The sequence below is a fragment of the Myotis brandtii genome, unplaced genomic scaffold (assembly GCF_000412655.1).
Source record: "Myotis brandtii unplaced genomic scaffold, ASM41265v1 scaffold149, whole genome shotgun sequence".
Taxonomy (NCBI): domain Eukaryota; kingdom Metazoa; phylum Chordata; class Mammalia; order Chiroptera; family Vespertilionidae; genus Myotis; species Myotis brandtii.
This window is the reverse complement of record NW_005355385.1, coordinates 509,100-536,751: the sequence shown is the minus strand read 5'-3', so window position 1 is coordinate 536,751 and position 27,652 is coordinate 509,100. Positions and strand designations below refer to the sequence as shown.

Here is a 27,652-nt window from a genome sequence, read left to right as displayed (position 1 = left end):
CCTGTGTAATTGCTATGGATTTTTCTCATAAAGCCTGCTGGAACACACTTTGGGAAATGCTACTCAGATAAAGACTAAATTTTATTCAAGTTATTTAAGTAAATCTGTAAACACTGCTTTTCCTCAAGTTGCTTGTGACCCTTTCTTTGAAAAAAACAACAGCAGCTCAAAAATAAAATTTTGGTGTAAATTTAATAGAAATTTAAAAAAACAATACAGATTCACAGAAAATATACAAAAGAAGATAATATGCCAATTTTAAGAGTATACTCAACACGTGTATGTCCTAGGAAAAGTCTGATTCTAATATGAAAGCCACTAAAAAAAACACACAATAACACCCCAAAACAGTTATAATTAAATAAACTTACCATACAAGGGTTTATGGTGAGTGCACTCTTGATAAACTGAAACAGCAGAATGCCAGGCTGTTTAACTATACTCTTGGGCTCAGGCTCAATTTCAGTATTTTGAGAGCCACATCCGCTGATTACCCATAGGTGATAGCCTTCTGCACCCCAGCTCTGAGAGAGAGAAGGAGGAAGAAAGAGAAGGAAAACGGGGGAAAATCAAAACACTAAAAAGTTTGTTATCCTTTCTTAGCTTCAAATATTCAAATTCTGAAATAACCAACAGCAGCATGATTAATGACTTTTGAAGGTTAGAGAAACTATGACAAACAACCCAGACAAGAATTTGCATCCACTACAAATACCTACATCGACCACATGCCAGCTGTCTCAGTGGAAACCCCCAACCCTGCTCTCTACCTACAATAGTGAAAACACTACACATCAATCTTAACTCTTCTCCATTAATTTAACTGACTCTCAAATACAAAGACATTCCTTACAGAGGAAGACCCAGTTGCCTATCAGTGGTCGGCAAACTGCGGCTCGCGAGCCACATGCGGCTCTTTCACAAAATACCACGTGCGGGCGCACACATACAGTGCGATTGAAACTTCGTGGCCCATGCGCAGAAGTCGGTATTTTGTGGAAGAGCCACACTCAAGGGGCCAAACACCCGCACTGGCCTAGCTGAAGCTTGACAAAAAAAAAAAAAAAAAAAAAAAAAAAAGCACCCAAAACAGGTGCAGTTTGTATGGAGCAAAGAAGGATATGGAAGCAAGGTGGAGGGTTTTCACTCCACCTTGACCAATCTATTTGGTTTTTCAGGGTAAAAATTTCTTCCTCTGTAAAATGGAAACGTTCAAATAAATTCTCCAGGCCCAGCAAATTGTAATATTCTATAAATTCCATGATAGTAAAAAACAACAACAACAACAACAAAAAACCAACAACAAAAGAAAATTAGTGATTTCCAATTTGCAAGGCCAAGAAAACAGTAATGGGAAGTCCAAGAATTGTTACAAAATTTCAAAAGTGTAATAGTTTTACTTTCCCGTGATAAAAGTTGCACAAGCTAACTAAAATGCTTATTAAGGTCTTAGTTTGTGACTGAAATAACTTAGTGAGGCTGATAACACTGTCTGTTGCATGCCATTCAAAAGCACTGACTGGCAGTTACAGAAATGGCATTTGTTCAAAACCTATTTTAAAATATGGAGGTAGGACTAGACATCAACTAGGGTTCTTGGTTGTGAAAGGTTAGGAACCACTATTCAAGTCCCATGGGGATTTTAATTATTTAAGAAACAGAAGTGAAACTTCTTCCCATGTAGAGCACTCATAGCACTAACATCACAGAGATGGTACGCAGAGGGACCGCAGTGAGACACTGCTTTTATGTAAAGACGGGTTACACCTCACTGCTTTCTAAAGAAACACATGAAAATATTGTTGTGAAAGCAACAATTCTCTTGATATACATTTATGGAAAGTTCTAAAAATATGCTCAAATAATGCACAAGAGCATGTCCTCCAGGAAAAATAGTCAATGAGCATTTCATTTCATGTTAAAAGGAGGTCATGAGAAGTGGGTGCTAGTGAGCCACATAAGAAATGGAGGTATATTTAGGAAATACAATGGTCTCATTTCACTATGGCACTATGTTCTCAATGATGATGGGGCTTGCTAAGAAAAACCAAAATACTGAAAGTTGAACAGCCTCCTGATTAAAACAACAAACAAAAACAACCTTTTTTTTCAAAGCAAGAACTGCATGAGAAGAGTTTGCTGAGACTAAAATAGCTTTGTAATTTTATCAGACCAATGTGAGGGGGAAAAAAAAGAAAAATCCAAGTTTTCCACACTATATCAGTATTTCATAGAAAGTACTTACCATAGACTTGATCTTAAGGGGATCTTTTTTGGTACCATCAGACCTATAACTAAAAGAGAATAGAAACTTAATTAAAAAGAGTCATCTAATTATATATAACTAGTGGCCTGGTGCACTGATTCATGCACATTGTAATTAATTAGAAGAAATATTTTAATATTGCTATTTGCTCTTTCTCTATAATAGAAATGTCAACCGAATTCACAATTGACAATGACAGATTGAAACACACGTGTGCGACTGGGGCCAGCAAGAGCTTTATATGTATCGTGCATGCGTGAATCAACTTAGACTTTTATATGTATAGAATAAACTTGCTTAATTAGACCTGCTTTCTGATGTTACTGTCAGCAACACAGCAGTAAATATCAACACGAAACAGATTATTATTGTAGATCACGCAGGGAGAACAAAGGGTAAAATATTTAACTGCAGCAGTGTTTGACTATATTCTGTGCAGTGAGAAAAACCTAGTCATTTTTAAGGTCCACCATTTCTTACTTCTTTTCAGTTGGGTCAAGTTTCTAAATTTTTTAAATCTCCGTTTTCTGGCTAATGAAAAGAAAATAGGATTCCACCAAGTCTCCAATCTACCTTCTCCAGGACTTCTGTGAGGATCAAATGAGATGAGGCACAGGAAAACTCCTCACTGACATTTGGTTAAAGTGTAAAATGTTTGCACTTAGCTATAAAGCAAGTCGTTATCCTGGGCTGAAGAAACACCAGGCATTGCTATGTGAAGTCATTACCCGGCGCCCATAGTGACCGTTGCTGGGCTGGGCTGGGGGCCACATTTTGCGCCATGGGGTCTCAGCAGCGTCAGCTGTGATTTGGTGGGGTGTCGCTCTGGGGTGGTGGTGGGGCCTGTGTCCGACTTGGGGGAAGCCAAGTGTTGCTTTGTCAGTGCCAGGCCATGGTGCCGTTTCTGTGTAAATGACCCGTGCGTGTCATAGCGACTGGTCGGATGGTCGGAGGGATACTTAGCTTATTACCCATATATATATGTAGAGAGAGACCAGAGGCCCGGTGCATGAAATTCATGGACTGGGGTGGGGGGGTCCCTCAGTCCGGCCTGCGCCTCTCGAAGCCCAGGACCCCTCAGGGGATGTCTGATTGTTGGTAGCAGGCCTAAGTCGCAGTCAGACATCCCTCTTGCAATCCAGGACCCCTCACTCCTTACTACCCACCTGCTCGCTGCTCCTTAGCGCTGCTGTGGAGGTGGGAGAGGCTCCCGCTACCACCGCTGCACTCACCAGCCGTGAGCCCGGCTTCTGGCTGAGTGGTACTCCCCTTGTGGGAGCGCACTGACCACCACGGGGCAGCTCCTGCCTTGAGCGTCTGCCCCCTGGTGGTCAGTGCACATCATAGAGACTGGTCGTTCTGGTCTAACGGTCGCTTAGGCTTTTATTATATAGATACTAATAAAAGGGTAATATGCTAATTAGACTGGACGTCTTCCAGATGTCCTTCCTGACAAAGCTGGGGGCTTGGACGGCCTGTACCCACCCCTGGCCCCTCACCCAGGCTACCCCACCCCTCAGTGGAGACCCCCCACTTCAATCAGGGGTGTGGCCGGCCTATAAACCGCCCCAGGCCCCTCGCCCAGGCTGGCACCGCCCTCTAGGGGGGCCCTCACCCTGATCGGGGTTGCGGCTGGCCTGCAAACCCTGCAGCCCCTGCACCGGCGGTCCCACCCCCACAGCGAGCTCCCCCGACCCCGATCTGGGACCCCCTTCAGGGCAGGCCAGCTGGCCCCCACCCGTGCACCAGGCCTCTATCCTCCTATATAATAAAAGGGTAATATGCAAATTGACCCTAAAAGTAGAACGACCACTGGACCAGTCACTATGAGGTGTACTGACCACCTCTTGGTATCTTTCCCCAGCCAGTAGGCTCCAATCGCCTGATGGCCACCACTGCAGGGCTGGGGCTGGTGAGCGGGCAGGAACAGCTGACCTCTCGGTCCCTTCCCCCAGCCATCAAGCACCGATCACCCAACGGCAAACGGGGAACTGGGGGTGGGTGGTGGCGGGGGGCAGAGCCAGCTGTGGAAGATGGCCCTGATCGCAGGCCTAGGGACTGTACCCATACACAAATTTCGTGCACTGGGCCTCTAGTATAGGATATCAAAGCCTAATATGCAAATTGTCTCCGCGGGAGAGTGACCGGGAGACCGATCGCTTGCTATGACATGTGCTGACCATCAGGGAGCTACACGGAATGAAGGGAGGACCCAGTCGGCAGCCAGCAGGCCCTAATCAGCCCTGATCGCTGGCTAGGCCTAGGGATTCTACCCATGCATGAATTTTGTGCACCGGGCCTCTAATTAAATAATAAGCTACTTGAAGAAAACCATATTTAACCTTGAATCTAACATGCTATCACATACACAAAGAGGTTCAATAAATAACTACATTTTTACTGAATAAACAGGAAGTTTTAAGAGGATGGATATTTGCAGTACCAATACATTCTGAACAAATTAATTCTGAACCTTACAAATTGTTTTGGGGTTAATAGTCAAGGCAAAATGGTAGCTATATGACAAAGTTTCTGAGTGTGTGTGTGTGTACTGTCTGAGAGATAGTAGAGTTATTTTATCTAAAATTTGTCTTTATTGACTCACGCAAAATCTCCTCCAAGTGTACAAATCAGCTGAGCTCCAAACACACTCCATAAAGAAAAGCCTCCGCATTCCCAGGTCACCATTACAACACTATTGTCAGGAGACCACCTGACCAATTTAACTGCTCCTGTTTTGTTCCAAATATCTGTTAAGAAATTGTGAGAAGAATTCAAAATAAATGATTGCTTCAGAAATACGTATTTTTTAGCCTGTATTTTCAAGTTGAAATAAACAGAAAGGCATGCCTGCTTCAAATAATGAGATGAATCTGCTCATTTAGGGTTATTTAAAGACTGTAAGGACATTAGCCTTGACCTGACCCCTGACTAACAGAACTAACTCAGTGCCCAAGTTACTTATAAGGTTTGGCGTAGTATCAGCTTGAATAACTACAACTGTGTATATAGAGTTAAAAGTGTTTGGCTTTGGCCCTGGCTGGTATGGCTCAATTGGTTGAGCATTGTCCTGTGCACTTGAAATGTTGCTGGTTCGATCCCCGAGTGGGGTGTGTGCGGGAGGTCACCAATGTTTCTCTCTCTTTCTCTCAAATCAATAAAAAACATTTTTTTAAAGGTCTTTGGCTTTGGGTGAATCAGTTTCTATAAAATTGGGATAAGCCCTTCCTTGAATGATTTAACATAAATGTGAAAGTACTTTGTAAAACATAAGGTATCTTAAAATGTAAAATACTTTCCCTGCTATCTTCATGCTCCATTGACAATATCAGAGGGATCCAAGTTAAAACACAACCTTACATTAGAATTAAGTAATCTCCAGTTTGGATACTCCAGGTGCTCATATTATCCTTTAATTAATAATTGTTCTTTCACCCTCATATATAGCTACTAAAGGAGAAAATTCCAATGTGTAGTAAATTCCAAATTTTGTTACTGTAAAGTCAAATAAAACATGACAGCATTTCCATCAGCAAGTCAAGAATATCTATAGTATCAGCTGCTTTAAAATTAAGTTTTTCCATTTGCAGTATTAATAAATTTTTGTTATAAGTACATTTGCTACAAAGGGGAAGTACATAGATTTTAGCCTTATAGAAGATAGGCTCTGTTAACGGAGTAAGAACTTTTTCCCTCTGCCTCACATTAGCAATTCCCAATATAATCTACATATATAAAACACTAATATGCAAACAGACCGAACGGCAGAACAACCAAACCACCAAACAATGGGTTGCTATGATTTGTGCTGACCACCAGAGGGCACGCGCGGAACATGGCAGGCATTGGCCGCAATGGGATGGTAGAGTAGGTGAGAGGGGGGCGCCAGATCAAGGTGGGACGCCGGTTGCTGTCATCGGAGAGAGCCTCTGGTGGTTACTGAAAATTCTTTGCTCCCACGCACCATGGTCCTGCCGGGCATTCGCACCTGCTGCTGGCGGTGGCCCCACTCGCACCCATGGTTGGCACCAGAGCTGCTGCTTGCACCTGCTGCCAGTGCCCAGCGCCGGCCCCAATTGCTTGATACCATCAGCGGGTGTAAGTGGTGGCTGCCGGCCCCGATTGCCCCTCAGGGCTTCTCCAACTCACCCTGCTCCTGAGGGGAGATCAGGGCTGGCAACCGCCGATTGTACCTGCTGCCTGCGATGGCCCTGCTTGCACCCACTGCCAGCGCTGGAGCTGCTGTTCACATCTGATGTTGACACCCAGTGCTGGTCCCAATTGCTTGGCACCGTCAGCAGGTGGAAGCAGTGGCTGCTGGCCCCAAATGCCCAAGGACTTCTCCACCTCCCCCTGCTCCTGAAGGGCAATCGGGGCAGCAGTCGCCGCTCGCCCTGCTCGCACCCGCTGCTGGCACCGGCCCCAATCGCTCCACACCAGCAGCAGGTGCAAGCGGGGCTGGTGCCGTCAGCATGTGGGAGCGGCGGCGACGGGAGAAGGACTGTAGACAGGTGACCAGGGGCCCGCGGTGGGAGGGGCCAGGCGAGGGCGTGGAGGATGGGCCAAGACCCGCCCCTGTGCCCACCCTGGCCTTGTGGCCCACAGTCCCTTTCAAAGTGCACAAATTCATGCACTGGGCCCCTAGTTCATGTATATGAATAAATATGTTATTTATGTAGATGAAAAATAAATGGGAACAAACAAAAGAAACATAATACCTTATTAGTATACTTTACACTTGTCCAGGAGAAAACTGAAAACCAAACCAAGAAACATACGAAATCAAACCAAAGATTACAAAATGAAAGTAATCCAAAGTGCAAGAAAAAATAAGGTTTAAATGTATTTACTGTCACGAAAAGATGTTAATGTTCACAGAAAAGGACAAGTTAAACAGTATTCCTATTATCCTACATAAAAAGAAATATACACACATATGTACCTAATATGTTTATCCATTTCTAAGTATTATGCACATATTAAAATATAGTTGTAGAGATATTTAAAAATGTTAATGGTAGTTAACCAAATTTTTGGGTGGCAGGACTATGAAAAATTTATCTATCTGGTAACCTACAATGACACAGATTATGAGAATGAGAAAAATGTTAAAAGTAGTTCAGTGGTAAAATGGAGAACATCTGTACCATCAACAATAAAATAAAAAATAAAAAAGAGTAACACAAAGACTTTCTGTTAACAGGATTGAACTTCCAAGAAAGAAAGATCTCCAGGAAGACAAAGAAAAGAGAAAACTTCCTAGGGTGGGGGTGGAAGGTGGGAAGAAAGGCTGGAAATACAGGAATAGAAGGTTGGGATGAGACCTAACAATGAGTTGGAATCCACATTCCATATACAAAAAGCAAAAAGGGTCTCAGGCCAGTACGAGTCTGGGAATCAGAATGGCAGCTGCTACATCATATAAGAACTCTCGAAGCAACACAACTTGTAAAAATCAGTCAGTGGAACCAGAAAAAAAACAAGGATGGCTGTCTCTGTTTAAAATGCAGGACAATACAAATCTCCCTACATCTTACACAGGTTTATAGCCCAAAGTTATAAAGCTCAGGGAGGCAGAGTTCTCCCACAAGAAAAACCATAAGAGTGAGAGCCAGTAGATAACCAAAGGTACAACTGGCACTCCAAGAACCCAAGTAAAGAGAACAATCTAAAAAACACAGTACAGTGTTGCCCAACAGAAGCAATCAACACAATTTCCTGCAGTGACATAAATGTTCTACATCTGCTTGATCTAAAAGCCACTAGCCACAAGTGGCTCTGGAACATTTAGATGTGACTATACAACTAAGGAAATAATATTTTCATTCTCTTTAATTTCAATTAGACTAATTTAAGTAGCCACATGTGGCTGGTAGCTACTGCACAGGACAGCACAACATAAGTATGGATTAAAAAAATAAAAACCCTTTCAAGGGCCAAAACCACAATCAAAATACACATTGCTCTGTTCTTGTAAATTGTTGCAAAACTGTCCTCAGAGAAAAATACTACATGCAAGTCTCGGACTGTGCGACCCTCCTGCCAAGCCTTCTGTTTCAACCCTGGGCCCTGCGCCTCCCAGCAACTGGGCTCACCAGCGAGTCTCAGACTGTGTGATCCACCCGCCAGGCCCACTGCTTCAACCACAGACCCTGTGCAACTCAGTGCCTAGACCCTTTGGTGAGAGCAAAAATGGGGAGACAAAGAAACAACTTCCAAAGTAAAGAAAAGGAGGAATCACCAGAAAAGGAACTAAATGAAATGGAGGCATTCAATATGTCAGAAAAAGAATTCAGAGTAAGGGTCATACAGTTTCTAAACCAGCTGGATGAGAAAATCAACAATTTATGCAAGAATCAAGAGGAAATAAAGAATGATATAGCTACAATAAAAAACAAGATGGAAGGTTTCAATAGTAGACTAGAAACGTAGGACCGAATTAGCAAATTAGAAGACAGCACAGAAAAACACACCCAATATGAAGAGCGATTGGAGAAAAAAAATTAGAAAGCCAGGAGAGCCTAAGTGAGCTTTGGGACAACATGAAACAAGTAATATACACATAACAGGGGTTCCAGAATGACAAGAAGAGGAGCAAGGATTAGAAAACCTATTTGAAGAAATAATGATAGAAAACTTCCCTGATTTGGGAAAGAAAAGTCACACAAGCACAGAGAATTCCAAACAAGAAGAACCCAAAAAGACCCACACCAAGACATGTTGTAATTGCAATGGCAAATGTTAATGACAAAGAGAGAATCTTAAAGGCTGCAAGAGAGAGACAGAGTTAACTACAAGGGATCTCCATTAGATTATCAAATGACTTCTCAACAGAAACACATCAGACCAGAAGGGAATGGAATGAAGTATACAAAGTGATGCAAAGCAAGGGACTGAATCCAAGAATACTCTATCCAGTAAGGTTATCATTCAAAATTAAAGGGGAAATCAGGAGCTTCACAAACAAAAAAAGGCTAAGGGAGTTTATCACTACCAAGCCAGCAATACAAGAAATGCTAAAGGGACTATCATTAAAAAAGAAAAAAGAAAAAAAAATATAAATAGAAAAGAAATACAAGGAACACAAGCACAAAGAATAAAAATGGCTACAAACAAATACCTACCAGAAATAACCTTAAACATAAATGGATAAGAAAACATGACACATACATTTGCTGTCTACAAGAGACTCATTTCAGAACAAGGGACTCACTCAGACTGAAAAAGGCATGGAAAAATATCTTTCAGGCAAATGGAAATGAAGAAAAGGCTGGGGTAGCAATACTTATAACTGACAAAATAGACCTCAAAGTGAAGGCCATAATAAGGAAGGCCTTCATAATACTAAAGGGAGAGAGAGATACAATAAGAGGATATAACTCTAGTAAACATATATGCAACCAATGCAGGAGCACCCAAATACATTAAAAAAAACTCCTGGAAGAGTCTGACAGCAATACAAACATAGTAGGGGACTTTAATACTGCATTGACATCACTGGATAAATCCTCTAGACCAGCGGTTCTCAACCTGTGGGTCGCGACCCCTTTGGGGGTCAAACGACCCTTTCACAGGGGTCGCCTAAGACCATCGGAAAACACATATATAATTACATATTGTTTTTGTGATTAATTACTATGCTTTATGATCAATTTGTAACAATGAAAATATATCCTGCATATCAGATATTTACATTATGATTCATAACAGTAGCAAAATTACAGTTATGAAGTAGCAACGAAAATAATTTTATGGTTGGGGGTCACCACAACATGAGGAACTGTATTAAAGAGTCGCGGCATTAGGAAGGTTGAGAACCACTGCTCTAGACAAAAATCAACAAAGCAGCAGCAATCCTAAATGACTCACTAGATCAGATGGACTTAACTGACATCTTCAGAACATTTCACCCCAAAGCTATGGAATATACATTCTTCTCAAATGCATGTGGGACATTTTCAAAGACAGAGCACATAATGGGACACAGGCAAAGTCTCTCCAAATTCAAGAAGACTGAAATCATATCACCCACCTTCTCAGATCACAGTGGCATAATACTAGAAATCAACTACACTAAAAACAATCAAAAAAATTCAAACACTTGGAGGCTGTATAGCATGCTATTAAACAATGATTGGGTTACCAAAGGGATCAAAGAAGAAATTAAAAACATCCTGGAAACAAATGACAATGAAAACACAACAATCCAAAATTTATGGGACACAGTGAAAGCAGTATTGGGAGGGGAAGATCATAGCATTACAGGCCTACCTCAAAAAACAAGAAAAACTGATAAGAGATTACATAACTCTACAACTTAAAGAATTAGAGAGCAACAAGAAAAGCCCAGAGTGAGCAGAAGGAAGGAGATAATAAAGATCAGAGCAAAAATAAATGTCATAGAGACCAAAAAAACAATATAAAAGATCAATAAAATCAAGAGCTACTTCTTTGAAAGGATAAACAAGACTGACGAACCTCTAGCCAGGCTGAACTAGAAGCAAGAGAGAGGACCCAAATAAACAAAATCAGAAATGAAAGAGGCAAAATAACAATAGACCCCACAGAAATACAAAGGATTGTAAAAAAAAAACAAAACACCACTATGAACAACTCTATTCCAACAAACTGGTCAACCTAGAAGAAATGGACATATTCCTAGAAAAATATGACCTTCCAAAACTCAATCAAGAAAAATAAAATCTGAATAGGCTGATAACTAATGGATAAAATTGAAGCAGTAATCAAAAAACTTCCAGCAAACAAAAGCCCTGGGCCAGACGGCTTTACAGGGGAATTTTACCAAACATTCAAAGAAGAACTAAAACCTATCCTCCTTAGACTATTCCAAAAAAATTCAAGAGGAAGGAACATTTCCAAGCTCTTTCTATGAAGCCAGCATTACCCTAATCCCCAAACCAGATAGACACTACAAAGAAAGAGAACTACAGGCCAATATCCCTGCTGAACAAAGATGCTAAAATCCGCAACAAAACTCTAGCAAATCAGATCCAACGTTACATTAGAAAGATTATACACCATGACCAAGTGGGATTTATTCCGGGGATGCAATGCTGGTACAATATTTGCAAATCAATAAAAGTGATACATCATATAAACAAATTGAAAAACAAAAATCACATAATCATATCAATTGATGCAGAAAAAGCATTTGACAACATCCAATACCGTTTCTTGATAAAAACTCTCAGCAAAGTGGGAATAGAGGGATCATACCTCAACATAATAAAAACCTTACATGACAAACCTACAGCTAACATCCAAGAGATACAAATCAAAACAACAATGAGGTACCATCTCACACCTATCAGAAAGGCTATCATCAACAAATCAACATACGACAAGTGCTGGTGAGGATGCAAAGAAAAAGGAACCCTCGTGCACGGCTGGTTGGAATGCAGACTGATGCAGCCACTGTGGACAATAATATGGAGTTTCCTCAAAAAATTAAAAATGCAACTCCCATTTGACCCAGTAATCCCACTTCTAGGAATATATTCAAAGAAATCAGAAACACCAATCAGAAAGGATACATGCACCCATAGTTCACAGTAGCGCAATTTACAGTAGCTAAGATTTGGAAATAGCCTAAGTGCCCATCAGCAGATGAGTGGATTCGAAAACTGTGGTACAGCTACACAATGGAATACTACGTTGCTGTAAAAAAGAAGGAACTCTTACCATTCGAAATAGCATGGATGGACATGGAGAGCATTATGCTAAGCGAAATAAGCCAGTTGGAGAAAGATAAATATCATGTGATCTCACTCATTTGTGGAATATAATCAACAACATAAACTGATGAACAAAAACAGATCCAGAGGGAGATAAGAGATCAACCAAAGGATCTGTATGCATACCTATAAGCACAACCAATGGACACACACTAGGGGGTGAGAGCATGTGCTGGAGGGTGAGAGTGGCCGGGGAGAGGTCAATGGGGGGGAAAAGGAGACATATATAATACTTTAATCAATAAAGAATAAATTTGAAAAAATACTACATGCTGACCTTTAAAGTCTATACAAAAAGAATGATAAAAAACTGAAAGAGCAATGGAGCATAAGAGGGAATAGTATTCTAACCAGTTCATTAAAAATTTTTTTCCATTGGAGCTGTAACTTGGAAGATGAAAATGTACCCTCCATGTAGAAATATGGGGCATTTCAGGTAAAGAATAGATGAGACAAAGGCTGACTCTCAAGGACCTGCAGGTATTTTCACAGTTAAATGAACCGTAAGACTGCAGTTCCCATCTGGTGCCAAAGTATCCCACTGTGGAAAACTCACAAGGGGTTCCAGGAGATAATTTTCAATCATCTGAAATTAGCATTCACTACACATATCTGTACATTAAAATGTTAAAATCAGAAGAACAAAGAAACTCACCAGGATACTGTTTTGCTGTTAACTCTAGTTTATGAGACAGCAGCATAGCTCCAGTGGTGTTATCTATTGTATAAACCTGTACAGAACCACTGTAAAAAACAAACAAACTTCAGTGAAAAAAGATAAACGCAAATATAAAAAGCATTATTATGGGAACGCTTATGTACTGTTGGTAAGTATATAAACTAGAACAAAATGAAACTGTAAATAAGTTGTAGTCATCTCATAAGTTTGATCAGATACATATTCTGTAATCTAGCAACTTCACCTCTAGCTATACCAGAACATCCTTGTCATGTATAATGTTCATCATCGTATTCTATAAAGTGCAAAACATGGAAATCTGAATGTTCAACAATAACAGAAAGGAAAATGAACTGTGGTATAATCATACAGTAATATACCACATAGTATTAAAAAGAAATAAAATTTAGTTACATGCACTAAAATAGGTAGCATAGGTATACAGTATAATTCTGTTTCTAATAGTAAAAAGCATTCAAAACATAGTAGTTAAATATACTTGTGGTAAAAATGCAGCAAAGTCCTAAGGTACACTAACTGCAGACCAGTGACTGCGCTTGTGGAGAAGGGGGCAGGCAGGGCTTCATCAGCTTTGGTAATGTGCTTTCTCATGTTAGATGGTAATTTATATAAATTTTCATTTTATTATTGTTACATCTCATTATTTTTAAAATCTATACACATGATACACGCTCTTTTGGGTATAAGGTATATGTAATTATTTCATTTAAAACATCTTTACAGCCCGGCCGGTGTGGCTCAGTTGGTTGGGAGTCATCCCATGCACCAAGAGGTTGCTGGTTCTATTTCTGGTCAGGGTACATGCCTAGGTTATGGGCTTGATCCCCAGTAGGGGGCGTGCAGGAGACAACCAATCGATGCTTCTCTCTCCATTTCCTTTCCTTTCCCCTCTCTCTCTAAAATCAATAAAAATATATTTAAAAAACAAACATCTTTACAAGGGTCAAATTTATGAAGGACCAGAAAGCAAAACAAAATATATGTTACTTCTAAAGTACATTTCAAAACTAAACTTAATGATCATTTAAAAAAACATTTCTGCTTATGAAGTTTAAAAAAAAATTTTTAACACAAATATTGTTTGGGGCTGCCAGAATATCCTGGCACTTATGCACACTTCTCTGTGGCAGGAGAAGTTAGATGGTTCCCACAGCAGCTCTGATCCACTTTCATCCAGGTCCAACTTCCCTCAAGGGTTAGGAATGGGGCAAAATAAAACACTGCAATAACAGGCCACCTGCAGCTACCTCACAGCTCATTAATGCTCTATTTTTCTATTTATTTAAAATAATTTCTCTTGCCACATCCTTCAAGTTAACATTAATCTGTTTTTGATTTGGGTCTTCTTTGTATCTTCGATGCTTCAGTTTAATACTCAAATGGGACCCTCTACAGATCTCTGGAGTTCTCTCCTTGTGCCACTCTCTCTTTGGTGTCTGTCCTGTGAGTCTTAGGTGCTTTGGTCTCCCCAAACTCTCATTTCCAGGTACTCAACTCAGGGAATCTGCCAGGCTCTATCTTCCAACCTCATGCTATGCCCTGGAAATTCTCAAAGTAATTAAAGCTGGGGCACTTGTAGAGTTTTCTTATTTTGTTTCTCATCTTTCAGAGATTGCTGTCTTTAGTTACCTGATGTCCTATTTCTTGAATTCAAAATGCCTGTTTCATATTTTTGTCCATTCTCTTGTTTTAATTTCAGGTGGCAGAGGAAATTTGATCTGTTATTCCATCTCAGTCAGAAGCCAAATGCCTAAATGTATCTTTCCAGACCACCTACCCAAACACCTGGCTGAAAGACAACACTAAGTAGCTAGCAGGTTTCTGCTTTGCATCTGACACACTGTCAAGTGCTAACTCTGGGTTGCTGAGCTCTAACACGTCAGTGAGGAGTTCAAATATTTCTAATTTAAGAAGTAGGTATTAAGTCACTACTTAAAAAGACTGAAAATTAACCCTTTAAGTATTCTATAGTGCCTATACCAGGGGTGGGCAAACTTTTTGACTCGAGGGCCACGATGGGTTCTTAAACTGGACCGGAGGGCCGGAACAAAAGCATGGATGGAGTGTTTGTGTGAACTAATATAAATTCAAAGTAAACATCATTACATAAAAGGGTACGGTCTTTTTTTTTTTTTTAGTTTTATTCATTTCAAACGGGCCGGATCCGGCCCGCGGGCCGTAGTTTGCCCACGGCTGGCCTATACTCTTTAAATTATTTTTCTTTCCATTTCTCAGCCCATTGTAAGAGAACATTTTTTCATTAAAAGATACTATTTACTAATCTTAAAGCAAAAACATCCTATATAATAGAGGTAATATGCAAATTAACTCTCACGCCCTCACAAGATGGCTGCCTATGACCAGGTTGGCCGTGGGGTTAGTGAGGGACGATCAAACGACTGAACAAGCAGGCTGTGTGGGGCAACCAGGCCAGCAGGGGGTTAGTGAGGGACGACCAGGCTGGCAAGGGGGGCAGTTGGGGGCGACCAGGTCAGCGGGTGGGGGGGTAAATTACTGGCGGGGAGGGGGGGGCAATTAGGAGCGACCAGGTCGGCAGGGAGGGGGCAGTTGGAGGCAACCTGGCCAGCAGCAGGGGGCAGTGAGGGGTGATCAGGCCGGTGGTGGGGGGCGGGGATAGTTAGGGGCGACTAGGCAGGTGAGCGATTACGAGCCAGTGGTCCAGGATTGTGAGAGGGATGTCCGACTGCTGGTTTAGGCCCGATCCTGGGGACTGGGCCTAAACCGGCAGTCGGACATCCCCCAAGGGGTCCCAGATCGGAGAGGGTGCAGGCTGGGCCTCTAGTCTTTCTATAACAGAGATATGACTACTACCACCATAAGTGATCAAAGTGAGCAGTATTAATACTAGGACAACTCGACATTACTATTACACAATGCCATAGGAAGTACACAACATCATGAATGGCAAAAATGTTTAGCCAAATCTAAACAAACCTTTAAATATAAAGGTAAATGTTAAGTTGTAAGACTGATCCCCTGAAAATTGGCATCCTAAAAGAAAGATGTCTTACAGGATTCTATAGGAAAACCAATTCCTAGAAAAATACAGCTACAGTCTAGTGCTCAAGGCATTAATCCTGGTAAGTGATGGCAGATCAGAGCTAAAAGACACTAGGCTGCAATGTCACACAGCTATAACCACAAAACTTACACCCCAGCCCATGATCATGACAGATGGGTTGGTACTCTCCCAACCAATGAACACTGTGTACACCATAAGAGTCTACAGACACTAAATTCAAAATATCGTGGCGTGTGGGGATGGTTTCCCTTTTGGGTGTGTGGCAGTTAATGGTGAAAACTGAGACGAATGAAAAGCTGAAGGCCAAGACTCTACCTTCATTACCCTGGGGAGAGCTAGAGCACCTCTCCTGGATTCTCACATCGGCCTTGCTAGACCCTTAGGTGCCAGCCCTGAATGTAGGTGATGTGAAACTGTATCTGCCACTGCTCATGTCTCTGAGTTCCCCCTAAATGATGACATGTGAGCTTCCTAGTCATTAACTATATTGGCTCAACGAGAACCAGCTTCAAAGTTCCAGTCATTTCAGGTGTTAGAAAAACTAATTAAATGGCATTATGAAGAAAGAATAAAAATTTAGAATGTGAGACATTCTATAAACAACTGACATGGACTCTTAAAAAAAGTTTATGTCATACAAATAAGAAAAAAAGGTGTAAGGATTGTTATAGGCAAAAGGTGACTAAAGAGAAATAATAATCAAATATAATTCACGAATTTTGCTTGATTATGGTTGGAACAAAGAAGCTATAAAAAAAAATCTTGGTTAATTTCAACATGGCCCTGATCGGTTTTCCCAGTAGTTAGAGCATCGGCCCGTGGACCAAAGGGTCATGGGTCCAATTCCCAGTCAAGGGCATCTACCTCAGTTACAGGTTCGATCCCCAGCCCCAGTCTGACGAGCGTGGGAGGCAAACAATTGATGTGTCTCTTTCAAATCAATGTTTCTCTCTCTCTCTCTCTGCCCCTTCATTCTTTCTAAAAAATAAAATCAATGGGAAAAATATCCTTCGGTGAGGATAAAAAGAAAAATAAGAATTTCAACATGAATTGAGTATCAGATCTTAGTAGGGGTTTATTAATTTTCTCATATGTGATAAAGTTATTGGGTTTTTATAAGAGAATGTCTCTCTCTTTTTTCTTTTTGGAAACCAAGAAATAATATAAATGTCCACTAACAGCAAAAGCAGATAAATTATGGTATATTCATACACTGTAACATTATTTATAAATAAATCAAAAACGATTTCAGCTACAGGCAAAGAACTTGGATAAATTTTACAATATTGACTGAAAGAGTAAGACACGTAACATAGAATATAATTCTATTCATATAAAATTCAAAATCAGGTGACACTAAATTATGTTCTTTAAGGACACATACATGGGTGATAAAATTACAGAGATAAAGAAATGATTATCACAAAAGACAGAAAATTGGTTACCTTTAAGTGAGTCGGGGAAGGGACAAAAGTTGTGATTAGGATGTAGCCGGGGTAAAACTTGTATTGGCTGGCAATGTTCTATTTTTTGGCTCAGTTGTGAATAGATATGTGTTTGTATTAAATATATTTGTAAAATGGAATATTTGCAGTATGCACTTTCCTGAAAGTATATTTTTATTTTACAATATGAAAATTTAAAAGGATATTACAAACTTTATGCCAATAAATTTAACAGTGCATATGAAAAAAAAAACAATTTCCAGAAAAATATAAATTGCCAAAATTATTTAGGAAGAGATAGGCAATCTGAATCTTCTTAAATCTATTCTTAAAACTAAATTAAAGCAGTAACACAAAAAATTCCCATACAGATAATTCTAGGTTCAGATGGCTTCATTGACAAATCTGACCACAGAGAAGAGAATGAGAAGGACAAACCCTCCTCAACTTGTTTTATGAGGCAAGAGAGTTACAAACTAGACGAGTAAGAAAAATTATAGGCAAATGTACTCATGAACATAGACTTTAAAATTCTAAACAAAATATGACCAAATCAAATTTGTGAATATGAAAAAAATACGCTTTTTCTTCTTTCTTGTACTAAGTTTACTTATATTTCTACATTTACCTCTTTAATAAAAAGCAGTGTGAGAGGATGAAGATTCCTCACTTTACAAAGAGATTATTGAGAGTGTAATGAAGGTGGTGATGAATTATACATGTGAATTATTTATATTAAAAAGATACTTTGACACTTGTACCTGGAGATTATACTAGATGTATGTTCTACAGAAACATTTAGTCTCATTTTTAGGGCAAATGGAATTTTATATTTTAAGAAAGTTTTAAAGACTAATGAGCACTATACCTACTGTAAGGGATTACTGTAAGTATCTGATACAGGGTGGGGCAAGTAGGTTGCCAGTTATCCATATGGAAAATACACGTTAATAAAGAATAATATAAGAATAAACTGTATTTTGTGAACTCATAACTGTAAGCCTACATTGCCCATCATGTAAAATCTTTTTAATTGAGCTAAAATAGCCTGACAGTCAGATATCATTGCTGTTTTCTAATGTATCCCAAGTGCTAATAACTGTGCCTGATACATGGTAGACACACAGATATGTACTGAATAACTATTATATTTTACTTCTAAAACATGCATTATTTGTATTAAAACAAGAAACTGATTTTATGTATGAGCTTTAAATTTGCTCCTTAACTAAAGCATATCCACTGATTCAAAGACAATGTCAACACTGATGTCTTAAAAAGAAAAGATTATATAAAAAAAGGAAAAAATATCTTCCTGATCCTGTTAAATAATAAAGAACCTACATTTGAACTGATTAAATTTTTTAAACTTGTAACTCAATTTCTTACCACTCAAGAAAAGCTCACTTTTACAAATTAAGATAATCTCCAAAATCTGCCCTTTACATTGGTTTGTTCCAACCTAAAATACTGTGAGATTTGCCCTAGCTGGTTTGGTTCAGTGGATAGAGCGTTGGCCTGTGGACTAAAGGGCCCCAGTTTGATTCCTGGTCAGGGCACATGCCCAGGTTGCAGGCTCAATCCCCAGTAGGGGATGCACAGGAGGCAGCCGATCAGTGATTCTCATCACTGATATTTCTGTCTCTCTCTCCCTCTCCCTTCATCTCTGAAATCAATGAAAATATGTTAAAAATAAAATAAAATATTGTTATATTTTATATTAAGGCTGATTCATAAATTATAATGGGATGACAAACTTGACAACTATATTAGGAACATCTGATGTTTTAAAAAACATTATTTTTTGCAATAACACTTAAATTGCAGAAGTCTATATATTACCTCGCACAACCAAATGCCATTAGTCGATACTTGTTATTTACTGCTACACAAGTTCCGTCAACAACATCTTGTGGCCATACTCCATGAAGCTGCTATAATAAAGGAAAGCAGTTAAGGTTTAAAAAGTGTTCTCCAAAACACACTGTAATCAATATAATTCTCCTTCAATAAACGTAGTTTCATAAGGTTTTATCTTATTTGGTTTCAACTGGATAGAAAAATATTCCATCAGAACTACTATCTGAATTTTCTCCCTTAAAACATCAATTTCATTAATTGTTTCAATAAATATTCCCCAAATGAGCTCAGTCCAATGCTGATCTATTTACAGAACACTAAAAACTGGATATTTGATCTCTAAATTCAAATTAAATGATGATCACTTTCCTGTTAGGATATAAACCTCTTGACAGCACAAACTGCATCTAACTTGTTCACTATTATTATTCTTATACTCAACTAGCACATAGCTCTAAGTACACAGCATAATGGTTAGACAATCATACACTTCACAAAGTGTTCCTCCTGATATTTCCAGGACCCACCTGGCACCATACATAACTATTACAATACTGTTGATTGTATTTCCTATGCTGTACTTCACATCCACATTATTTGGTATATTCTTACCAGCAATTCATAATTTGTCAATTGCTGACTATTCTCTATTATTCCTTTGCTTTATGGAATAATGGTTAATAGCATGGTATCCGGCCGGCAGCCTGATATCTTAGGTCTACCACTCATTTGCTGAAATGATTATTTCACCTTTCCAAGCTTTGGGGTTTTTTTATCTGTAAATTCCTTACCTCTTAGAGTGTTTTAAAGATTAAAGGAGAGTGTACAAACATGTAAACCACTTAATACAATGGCTAGCATTAAGTAAATGAATGTCACTATTATTAAATTTATATGCTATTTTATTCTGAATAAGAAATATAATAGGCTCAGCTCCATTGTGCTTGTCAAATCAAGGACATCTTAGATTATAAATTCTAAGGCAAAGCTCATCATGACAGTTTAGTAAGCACAAAAAAATAGCACACTACAATATACACTTTACTTTTAGATGATCCCAATAGTAAACATCAGAAGACTCAATATAATTATGACTTTTTTGAAAGTATACTACTACAGACTTTATTTAATTACTAAATGAGCTTTATAACCTACTATCTAAACATGGAATATTTGCTTCTATTTGTAGAAATTTAATTTTAAATTTTAATAATAAAACTGGCATTAATTTAGGTTACAAAAAATGGTAACAATGGCATTGAGCATTATTTCTTTGGATGACTGCTTACTGAAATTCATTCCTGCAACAAGTATTTTTCAGATGCCCATTATTCACCAGGCACTGCTCTAGGTGCTGAGGAAACGGCAGGTATTTAAGCACACCCAAATCCCTACTTGTATTCTGCCTTACATTTGTTAAGAGGCTGACAAATTAAAATAATTATCCAGTATATTGGAAGTTGGCAAATGCTACAGAAATAACTAATAAAGCAATTATGGGGAAGAGGGAGTATGGGGGAAGGACGTAATATTAAATGGATTTGTCTGTGAACATGTGTTTTAAGGCAAGTACGGAAGGAGATATATCAAGCAAAAGGTCCTATCAGAGACTCCATTTCTGGTATGTTCAAAGAACATCAAAGAGGCCTGTGCAGAAGGGGTGGAGTGAAGGAAGAGGAAGTAGAAGATGAGGTAACAGCTTTTTCTCCAATTTATATACTGGGAATCATTGGAGTGCCTTTATTTTTTAACCTTTTCAATTATGAATTATAAATACATTAGAGAAAAATACACAAAACAAAAACGTACATCTCAATAACATCACCAAGTAAACACTTGTACAATTACTTGTAGAGTGGTCCCCAAAGGTCCCCAACAGTGTCCCTTCTGATCAATATACCCTTGCCCCATCACAAAAGTAACCAATATCCAGACTTACATGGGAATCACTTCCTTCTCTTTAAACATTACCACTTAAACATGCATCCATACAAACTGTTTTTATTTTTCCTTTAAATTTACATACAATAGACTCATAGCACGTATCCTTTTCTGTCTAGCTGCTCTCACCCAACATGTTTGTGAGATCCATCCACGTTGTTGCACAGTCCTGTTTGTTCATGCCCACTGTTACCTCAAACACTGGGCTTAGCTCACTAGGCCTCTGGCCTCCTCCAGCCTGGTATTCTTTATTGTCTAATTAGCTCTCCAAAACCTTTCTTCAGCTTTTCTAGTTGCCCTCAGCAGGTTTTGCTCTAATTATACTAGGTGTACCAGTTAATAAAGCAGATTTTTTTCAATAGATGTAGTTACTCATATGTTGATATATATGCAATTTGATATGTATGCTATTTTGTTGTATTGACAGCAAGCTTCAAAACTCCATATGTCAAATTTGCTGAAAATGTTAACATCATAGATATTTTTGCACTTAAAAATGTCGAATTTCATGCCAAAAAAAGAGCACTTGTGGGAAGTTTTAATTCATTACTTTATTTTGAAGAAAAGTGCTGAATACTTTGGGAAGCTTATGGTGAACATGCTCCATCTCAAGATACTTGTGAACGCTGGTTTAAATGCTTTAAAGTGATGATTTCGATGTGAAAGACAAACAACGTCCAGGTTACAAGCATTATTGGATGAAAATGCATGTCAAACTCAAAAACAACTTGCAGAAAGATTAAACATTGCTCAGCAAACAATTTCCAATCGTTTACAAGCAATGGGAAAGATTTTAAGGGAAGGAAAATGGGTGCCACATCAACTGAACAAAAGGCAAATGGAAAACCGAAAAGTCATCATCAGTAAAATGTTGCTTCAACGGCACGAAAGAAAGTCTTTTGTGCATCAAATTGTGACTGGCGATGAAAAGTGGATTTATTTTGGGAATCTCAAACGCACAAAATCATGGGTTGATCCAGGTCAACCATCAACATTGACTGCAAGGCCAAATCACTTTGGAAAGAAGACAATGCTCTGCGTTTGGTGGGATCAGGAAGGTGTGGTGTATTATGAGCTTCTAAAACCAGGTGAAACCATTAATACTGATAGCTACCAACAACAAATAATCAATTTGAACCACACTTTGATTGTGAAATGACCAGAATGGGCCAGAAGACATGGCAAAGTAATTTTGCTTCATGATGACACACCATCTCACACTTCAAAACCAGTTAAAGACACATTAAAAGGTCTTGCCTGGGAAGTATTAATCCACCCGCTGTATTCACCAGACCTTGCTCCTTCAGGTTACCACTTGTTCTGATTGATGGCACATGCACTTTCTGAGCAGCACTTCAAAATGTACGAAGAAGTGGAAAATTGGGTCTCTGAATGGTTTGCCTCAAAACAAGAAAAGTTCTATTGGGACAGTATCCACAAATTACCTGAAAGATGGGGGAAATGTGTAGCTAGCGATGGACATTACTCTGAATAAAAGCACTTTTGATGTTTCTCTTGAAATTATCGTGTTTTCTTTGATTACAAAATCTGCCATTATTAACCAATACACCTAGTACAGTCCTACTGAAGGGGTTTTGAGCAGAGGCTGGCATAATCTGACATATTTTAATTTATTTGTTAAATATATTAAACAATGCTGAACAGAATTTTTATAAAGCATTTAAATAATATCTACTATAGCCTGGTCGGTGTGGCTTAGTGGTTGGGCATCAACCTATGAACCAGGAGGTCATGGTCCAACTGCCACATGACTGGGTTGCAGACTCGATCCCCAGTAGGGGGTATGCAGGAGGCAGCTGATTAATCATTCTCTCTCATCATTGATGTTTCTATTTCTCTTTCCCTTTCCCTTCCTCCCTGAAATTAATAAAAATATATTTAAAAATGAATAATGTCAAATATAAAGATGCCAATGTGTTTCCTAACTACCAGTAATACAGTGGGGCCTGGACTTACGAGTTTAATTCGTTCCGTGACGGAGCTCGTAACTCAAATTACTCGTGTGTCAAATCATAAAGTGAACGAGTGAGACACGTGATGCTGGGCTGATGTTGTGGCGTTCACTGTGACGTTCGTTGCGCCAACTAGCAGTGGGGTATCTGAAGCTGGCTCGTAACCCGAATTTTAGCTCGCAACTCAAAGCAAAAAATCAGCCGAGAGATGGCTCATATCTCGAAAAACTCGTTAGTCGGGACACTCGTAAGTCAAGGCCCCACTGTACATGTGTATTGTTTTCTTCTAATTTATATTTTCTATTTATAACATCTATATACATAAAGAGCCAGGTTCCATAACTTCCAAAATGACCAAACGGACAACCGAACACTGGAAGTCAGTCCTGAAGTCAGTTCTGGGTCGCTATAGCGACCCAGCACTGACTGCCAAGGGGGCTGCGAATCAGGCCCAGAGAGAGGCCCAGAGACAGAAGCAGGGTCTGATCCGCAGCCTCCATAGTAGCTATTGATCAGCCCTTGCCTCTCTCTCTCTCCAGGCCTCGCCAGCAGCCGTGCCTTTCTCTCTCCCCAGGCCTTGCCAGCAGCTGCAGGGGCTGCTGATCAGCCCCGCCTCTCTGATTTGATACTCAAATCTTGGTGAATTGCGAGGAGCCAATGGCTGCCTAGGAGGCAGAGCTTTTGATGTTGACTGGCATAGAAACCAACCAATCAGAATCTAATCTGGGTGAACTGCAAAGGCAGAACTAAGGTGGGGGCTGAGGAGGGGTTTTAAGGGCAACAGCTGTTTGGTGTAAGGTGTAAGAAAGTGGTTCAATTTTTTAATGACCGCTTTGGCAGTATAGTGCATATGGCTGGCTATCAATCCAGACATAGGGATTATGTATTTTTGTCTGCTAAGAGCATCTCCTCCTGCTGAAAAAGGCTTTTTCTTCCCCATTTAAGCAATCCTATCCTATATAATCTATCTATACTAATAAAAGGGTAATGTGCTAATTAGACCGGGTAGACCGGACAACTGACTTCCTTCCGGTCAAAGCCATGGTGGTGGGGGCCGAGGCAGAGGCAGTTGGGGGTGAGATCAGGCCGGCAGGCAGAGGCAGTTAGGGGCGATCAGGCAGGCAGGCAGGTGAGCGGTTAGGAGCCAGCAGTCCCAGATTGCAAGAGGGATGTCTGACTGCCGGTTTAGGCCCGATCTCAGTCGGACATACCCCAAGGAGTCCCCAATTGGAGAGGTGCAGGTTGGGCTGAGGGAAACCCTCCCTCCCCTGCACAAATTTCGTGCAGCGGGCCACTAGTTTAATAATGCCCATCTATTTTCCATTATATTTTAAACCTTAATTGACTAGAAAAATTTCTTTAATCAAATACTAACAAAAATTGATACTCAGAAAAGTCATTTTCAGCTCTTTTTTTTCAGTAAAAAACATTTAAATCCCAAACATAATTACAAATATATTTGTACCTTGTAAAAAAAAAAAGTTCTTCAAAAGCTTATTTTTATTCTAATTTACATACTGACATGTTATTACAAATGTATTATTCAGTACCTTACTACCTGAATAAAGTTGGTAATGGAAAATAGTTATTAGAAACCTTAAAGCTGATACCATGTAGAAAAAACATACAAACAAAAACACACCTTAAAATCCTTTCCAGTTAAAAAGAGCACACTGACCACTAATATTTATCTTCTCTGACTACTGTAACAGAAAAGATTTTTTCAAAAGCATTAACCACAAGAACAAAAAATGGGAGATGAGGTAGTATCAGAAAATCCCGGAAGCTGGAAAGTATAAGGAAGGGTAGAATCCTTAACTGGCAGTAAAGAATGTTGAGAAGCAGCTAAGTTTACATTATAGGGCACACAAAGGCTTGGGAAGTTACATGTCTCTGAAAGGCTGTACTGAAAGCAGGACTGGTTCAAAGACTGTGTAAGCAGCAGCTGGGTCTTCAAGGAGTACCTCCCCAATTTGAGCTGCTAAGAAACATCCCACCTCCACTCTAACAGAAAACTGGAGGCTTTTCTTTGAAGAAAAATAAACAAACAACCTCCAGTGATCTCTGGAACACAATGAAAACAGGGATAAGTAAAAGTTTACATTCTGAATCTGGACCCTCCAGTCTAACTCTTCCACAACTCAAATCCTAGAATACTTGGTCAGCCAGGTATATACTTTCTGGAAAGGACTGCAGGACTCTCCTCAAATGCACTTTGGATACAGAGATGGGAGGAAAGGAAATAATCCAGTTAGCTCACCATATAGTAAAGATCATAGTCAACCAAACCCCACAGAGCTTATCAACAAACCCAACATTTTATTTTGGGTCTCTACACAGCAACCAAATTCATAAATTAACTGATCATATATGAATTAACCATTCATTGTGAAATAATCACACAGAAATAAAGGAGTAAAGGATCCTCTGGATGATGATGGAGAGCCTCAATACACCTGCGTTAAAGGCATGTATAGTGAGCAACACTCCAGACAAGAGCAGGTCAGAGGCTCCAAGAGAAATTTATTCAAGAATATGAAATAAAGAACACCTACTTATGTGCTTGAAGAAACAGAGAGGAAATTTACACAACCAGCAGACAGTCTGGGGTTGAGTTAGCGGTAAATACATAGAAACTAAGCAAAGTAAAAGAACTAAGAATTATTAATTCCAAGTGGGAGAAAAAATCTACAGGAAAAGAAAAATATAACATCTCACATGGGGCAGGTACTAATATAAGTGTACAAAGCAATATCAATGTAAACAATGAATAGTAATCTAATCAAAACCACAACAGCTATGCTGGAAAGTATGTGGTGGAAGCTGGGGAGAGGGAAGTATATGGTCATTTTCCACAGTTGGAGGTACATAAACACAGCCTAAAAACTAAAAATTAAAGAAAATACACAGAGTAGTGAAGATGAACAGTAAAATAAACAGTAAAGGAACAAAAAGTAGTTGCCTACAAGAATGAAAATTGGGTGTGAAGAGAGCAGGGAGGGCAGGAAATCTCATTTTTCTTTAGCGTGTCTAATAGACAATTATTGGTCTACTTATACTATATATATATATATGTGTGTGTGTATATATACATATTTTTTATTTTAAAAATTAATTCACAGGTGAATGGGGTGGAGGGGGTTGGGGAAGGAGGGGACCTCTAATACTTTCAATAAAGATACTAAATAAAATTAATTAACAATAACCCATAAAATCATAAATTAAAAAATGGGGGAGGGATTTAGTAACAGACTAAAATTACTCAATGCACAATAAATAAAATAAACATTCAAAGTAAGCCAGTCATACCTCTGCAGTAAATCTACTGGACATTGGTGTAATAAATCCCACTTTACCATCGTTAAACACCACAGCAAACCCATCAAGTGTGGCACAGTATTCCATGTCTCTGATGTGCACATCTGCAAAGCCCAGGAATGAACCTGCTGATAAAATAAGTACATGAAATATAATAAATAATTCCCTCACATTTTTGCTTAAAAACCCTGTAAGGATAGTTAAAAAGGCAAAAACAATGACCTAAAAACATTAAACAATGCAACCACTCCTTCCTACTGAGATACACACAAACAACTCCCTTGCATAATTAATTCCAAAGTAGAAAAATCAATGTTCATCCACTGCAATATCTAACTAGGTTATATAAAATATTAATCATCTGGTTCTACCCCATGCAGAAAGTATAACTACCTCTAGATGACTGCAGATCTAGTGAAAAGGGTACTGTGGAAAGATTAATAGCTTTCTTTCCATTTGTCATTCCTTCCCAGTGAATAAGATGAAGCTGTCCATCAGAAGTAGCAACCAGGAGATCTTCCAGCACAGACTGCAAACTGTAGGGAAGTAAGCAATTTGTTATCAGTTACCTTTTAAGAGAGTAAACTGGGAAATCAATGAGTATGAATATAATTGCCCTAGAGAATATTCATTCAGAGAAGATAATGAAACCACTTACAAAACTGTCATTTATTTACAATTTAGTTATATAGTAACTTTATGTGTAATTCAATCTAGAATCAGAAATTCTGGAAGAAATGGAAGACTATGGGCAGCCATAGTCACAAATTTGATGAACTCAGTTAAAAACTAGAAATACTGGAACAACAAATTAGAAGATGGAAGGAAGAGTGGTAGCTGACAAGAGGCAGAGAAAATATAAAAAGAACAACGAATGAAAGGATGACGACCTGGAGCCACTGAGCATAGAGTAACACTCCGCTCACCCTGTCCAACAGAACTTTCACCAGTGATAAAGTGTTCTTCTGTATCTGCACTGTCGAGCACAGTAGCCACTAGCTACACATGATAACTGCACTCCTGAAATATGGCTAGTGTGACAGAACTGAATTTTAAATTTTGCTTACTTTTAACTAATTTAAACTGAAATGAATTCATTTCATTAGTGGCTACTGTACTGGAGAGCAGTTTTAGACCACTGTGTTTCCAAGGTTATCGTGAGTCTCAATTTGTTCATCTACTGAACAAATATTTATTAAGCCTATGCTCTGTAGCAGGTGCTATGCTCTCTGTTGGAGATTCCAAGGTCAATAAAATAAGTTTCTCCCTTTAGAAGAACTCTCCGTTGATTAAGTATTGAAAAGTAATTACAGACAATCCTCGGGTTACGTTGGACTCAACATACGTCGTT

The 27,652-nt window shown here is 39.2% G+C and overlaps 1 protein-coding gene across 8 annotated transcripts in view; it reads right to left on the bottom strand.

Annotated features, from left to right (window-relative positions):
- RIC1 (RIC1 homolog, RAB6A GEF complex partner 1) overlaps positions 1-27,652 on the bottom strand; it is a 78,650-nt gene that overhangs the window by 27,855 nt on the left and 23,143 nt on the right. For 5 of the 8 annotated variants that reach the window (XR_001361121.1, XM_014535698.1, XM_014535696.1 and 2 more), the window contains 7 exons: positions 26,695-26,837; positions 26,293-26,429; positions 19,052-19,143; positions 12,677-12,765; positions 4,872-5,016; positions 2,246-2,294; positions 372-524 (listed from right to left, as the gene is read on the bottom strand). Coding sequence is in view for 7 of the 8 variants with exons in the window: in XM_014535698.1 (XP_014391184.1) it covers positions 372-524; positions 2,246-2,294; positions 4,872-5,016; positions 12,677-12,765; positions 19,052-19,143; positions 26,293-26,429; positions 26,695-26,837 (808 nt within the window). In the remaining variant the exon portion in view is untranslated. Of the gene's footprint in view, positions 1-371; positions 525-2,245; positions 2,295-4,871; positions 5,017-6,984; positions 7,004-12,676; positions 12,766-19,051; positions 19,144-26,292; positions 26,430-26,694; positions 26,838-27,652 lie in introns of those variants that run through there. The other 3 variants (XM_014535692.1, XM_014535694.1, XM_014535699.1) reach the window with 3 other exon arrangements.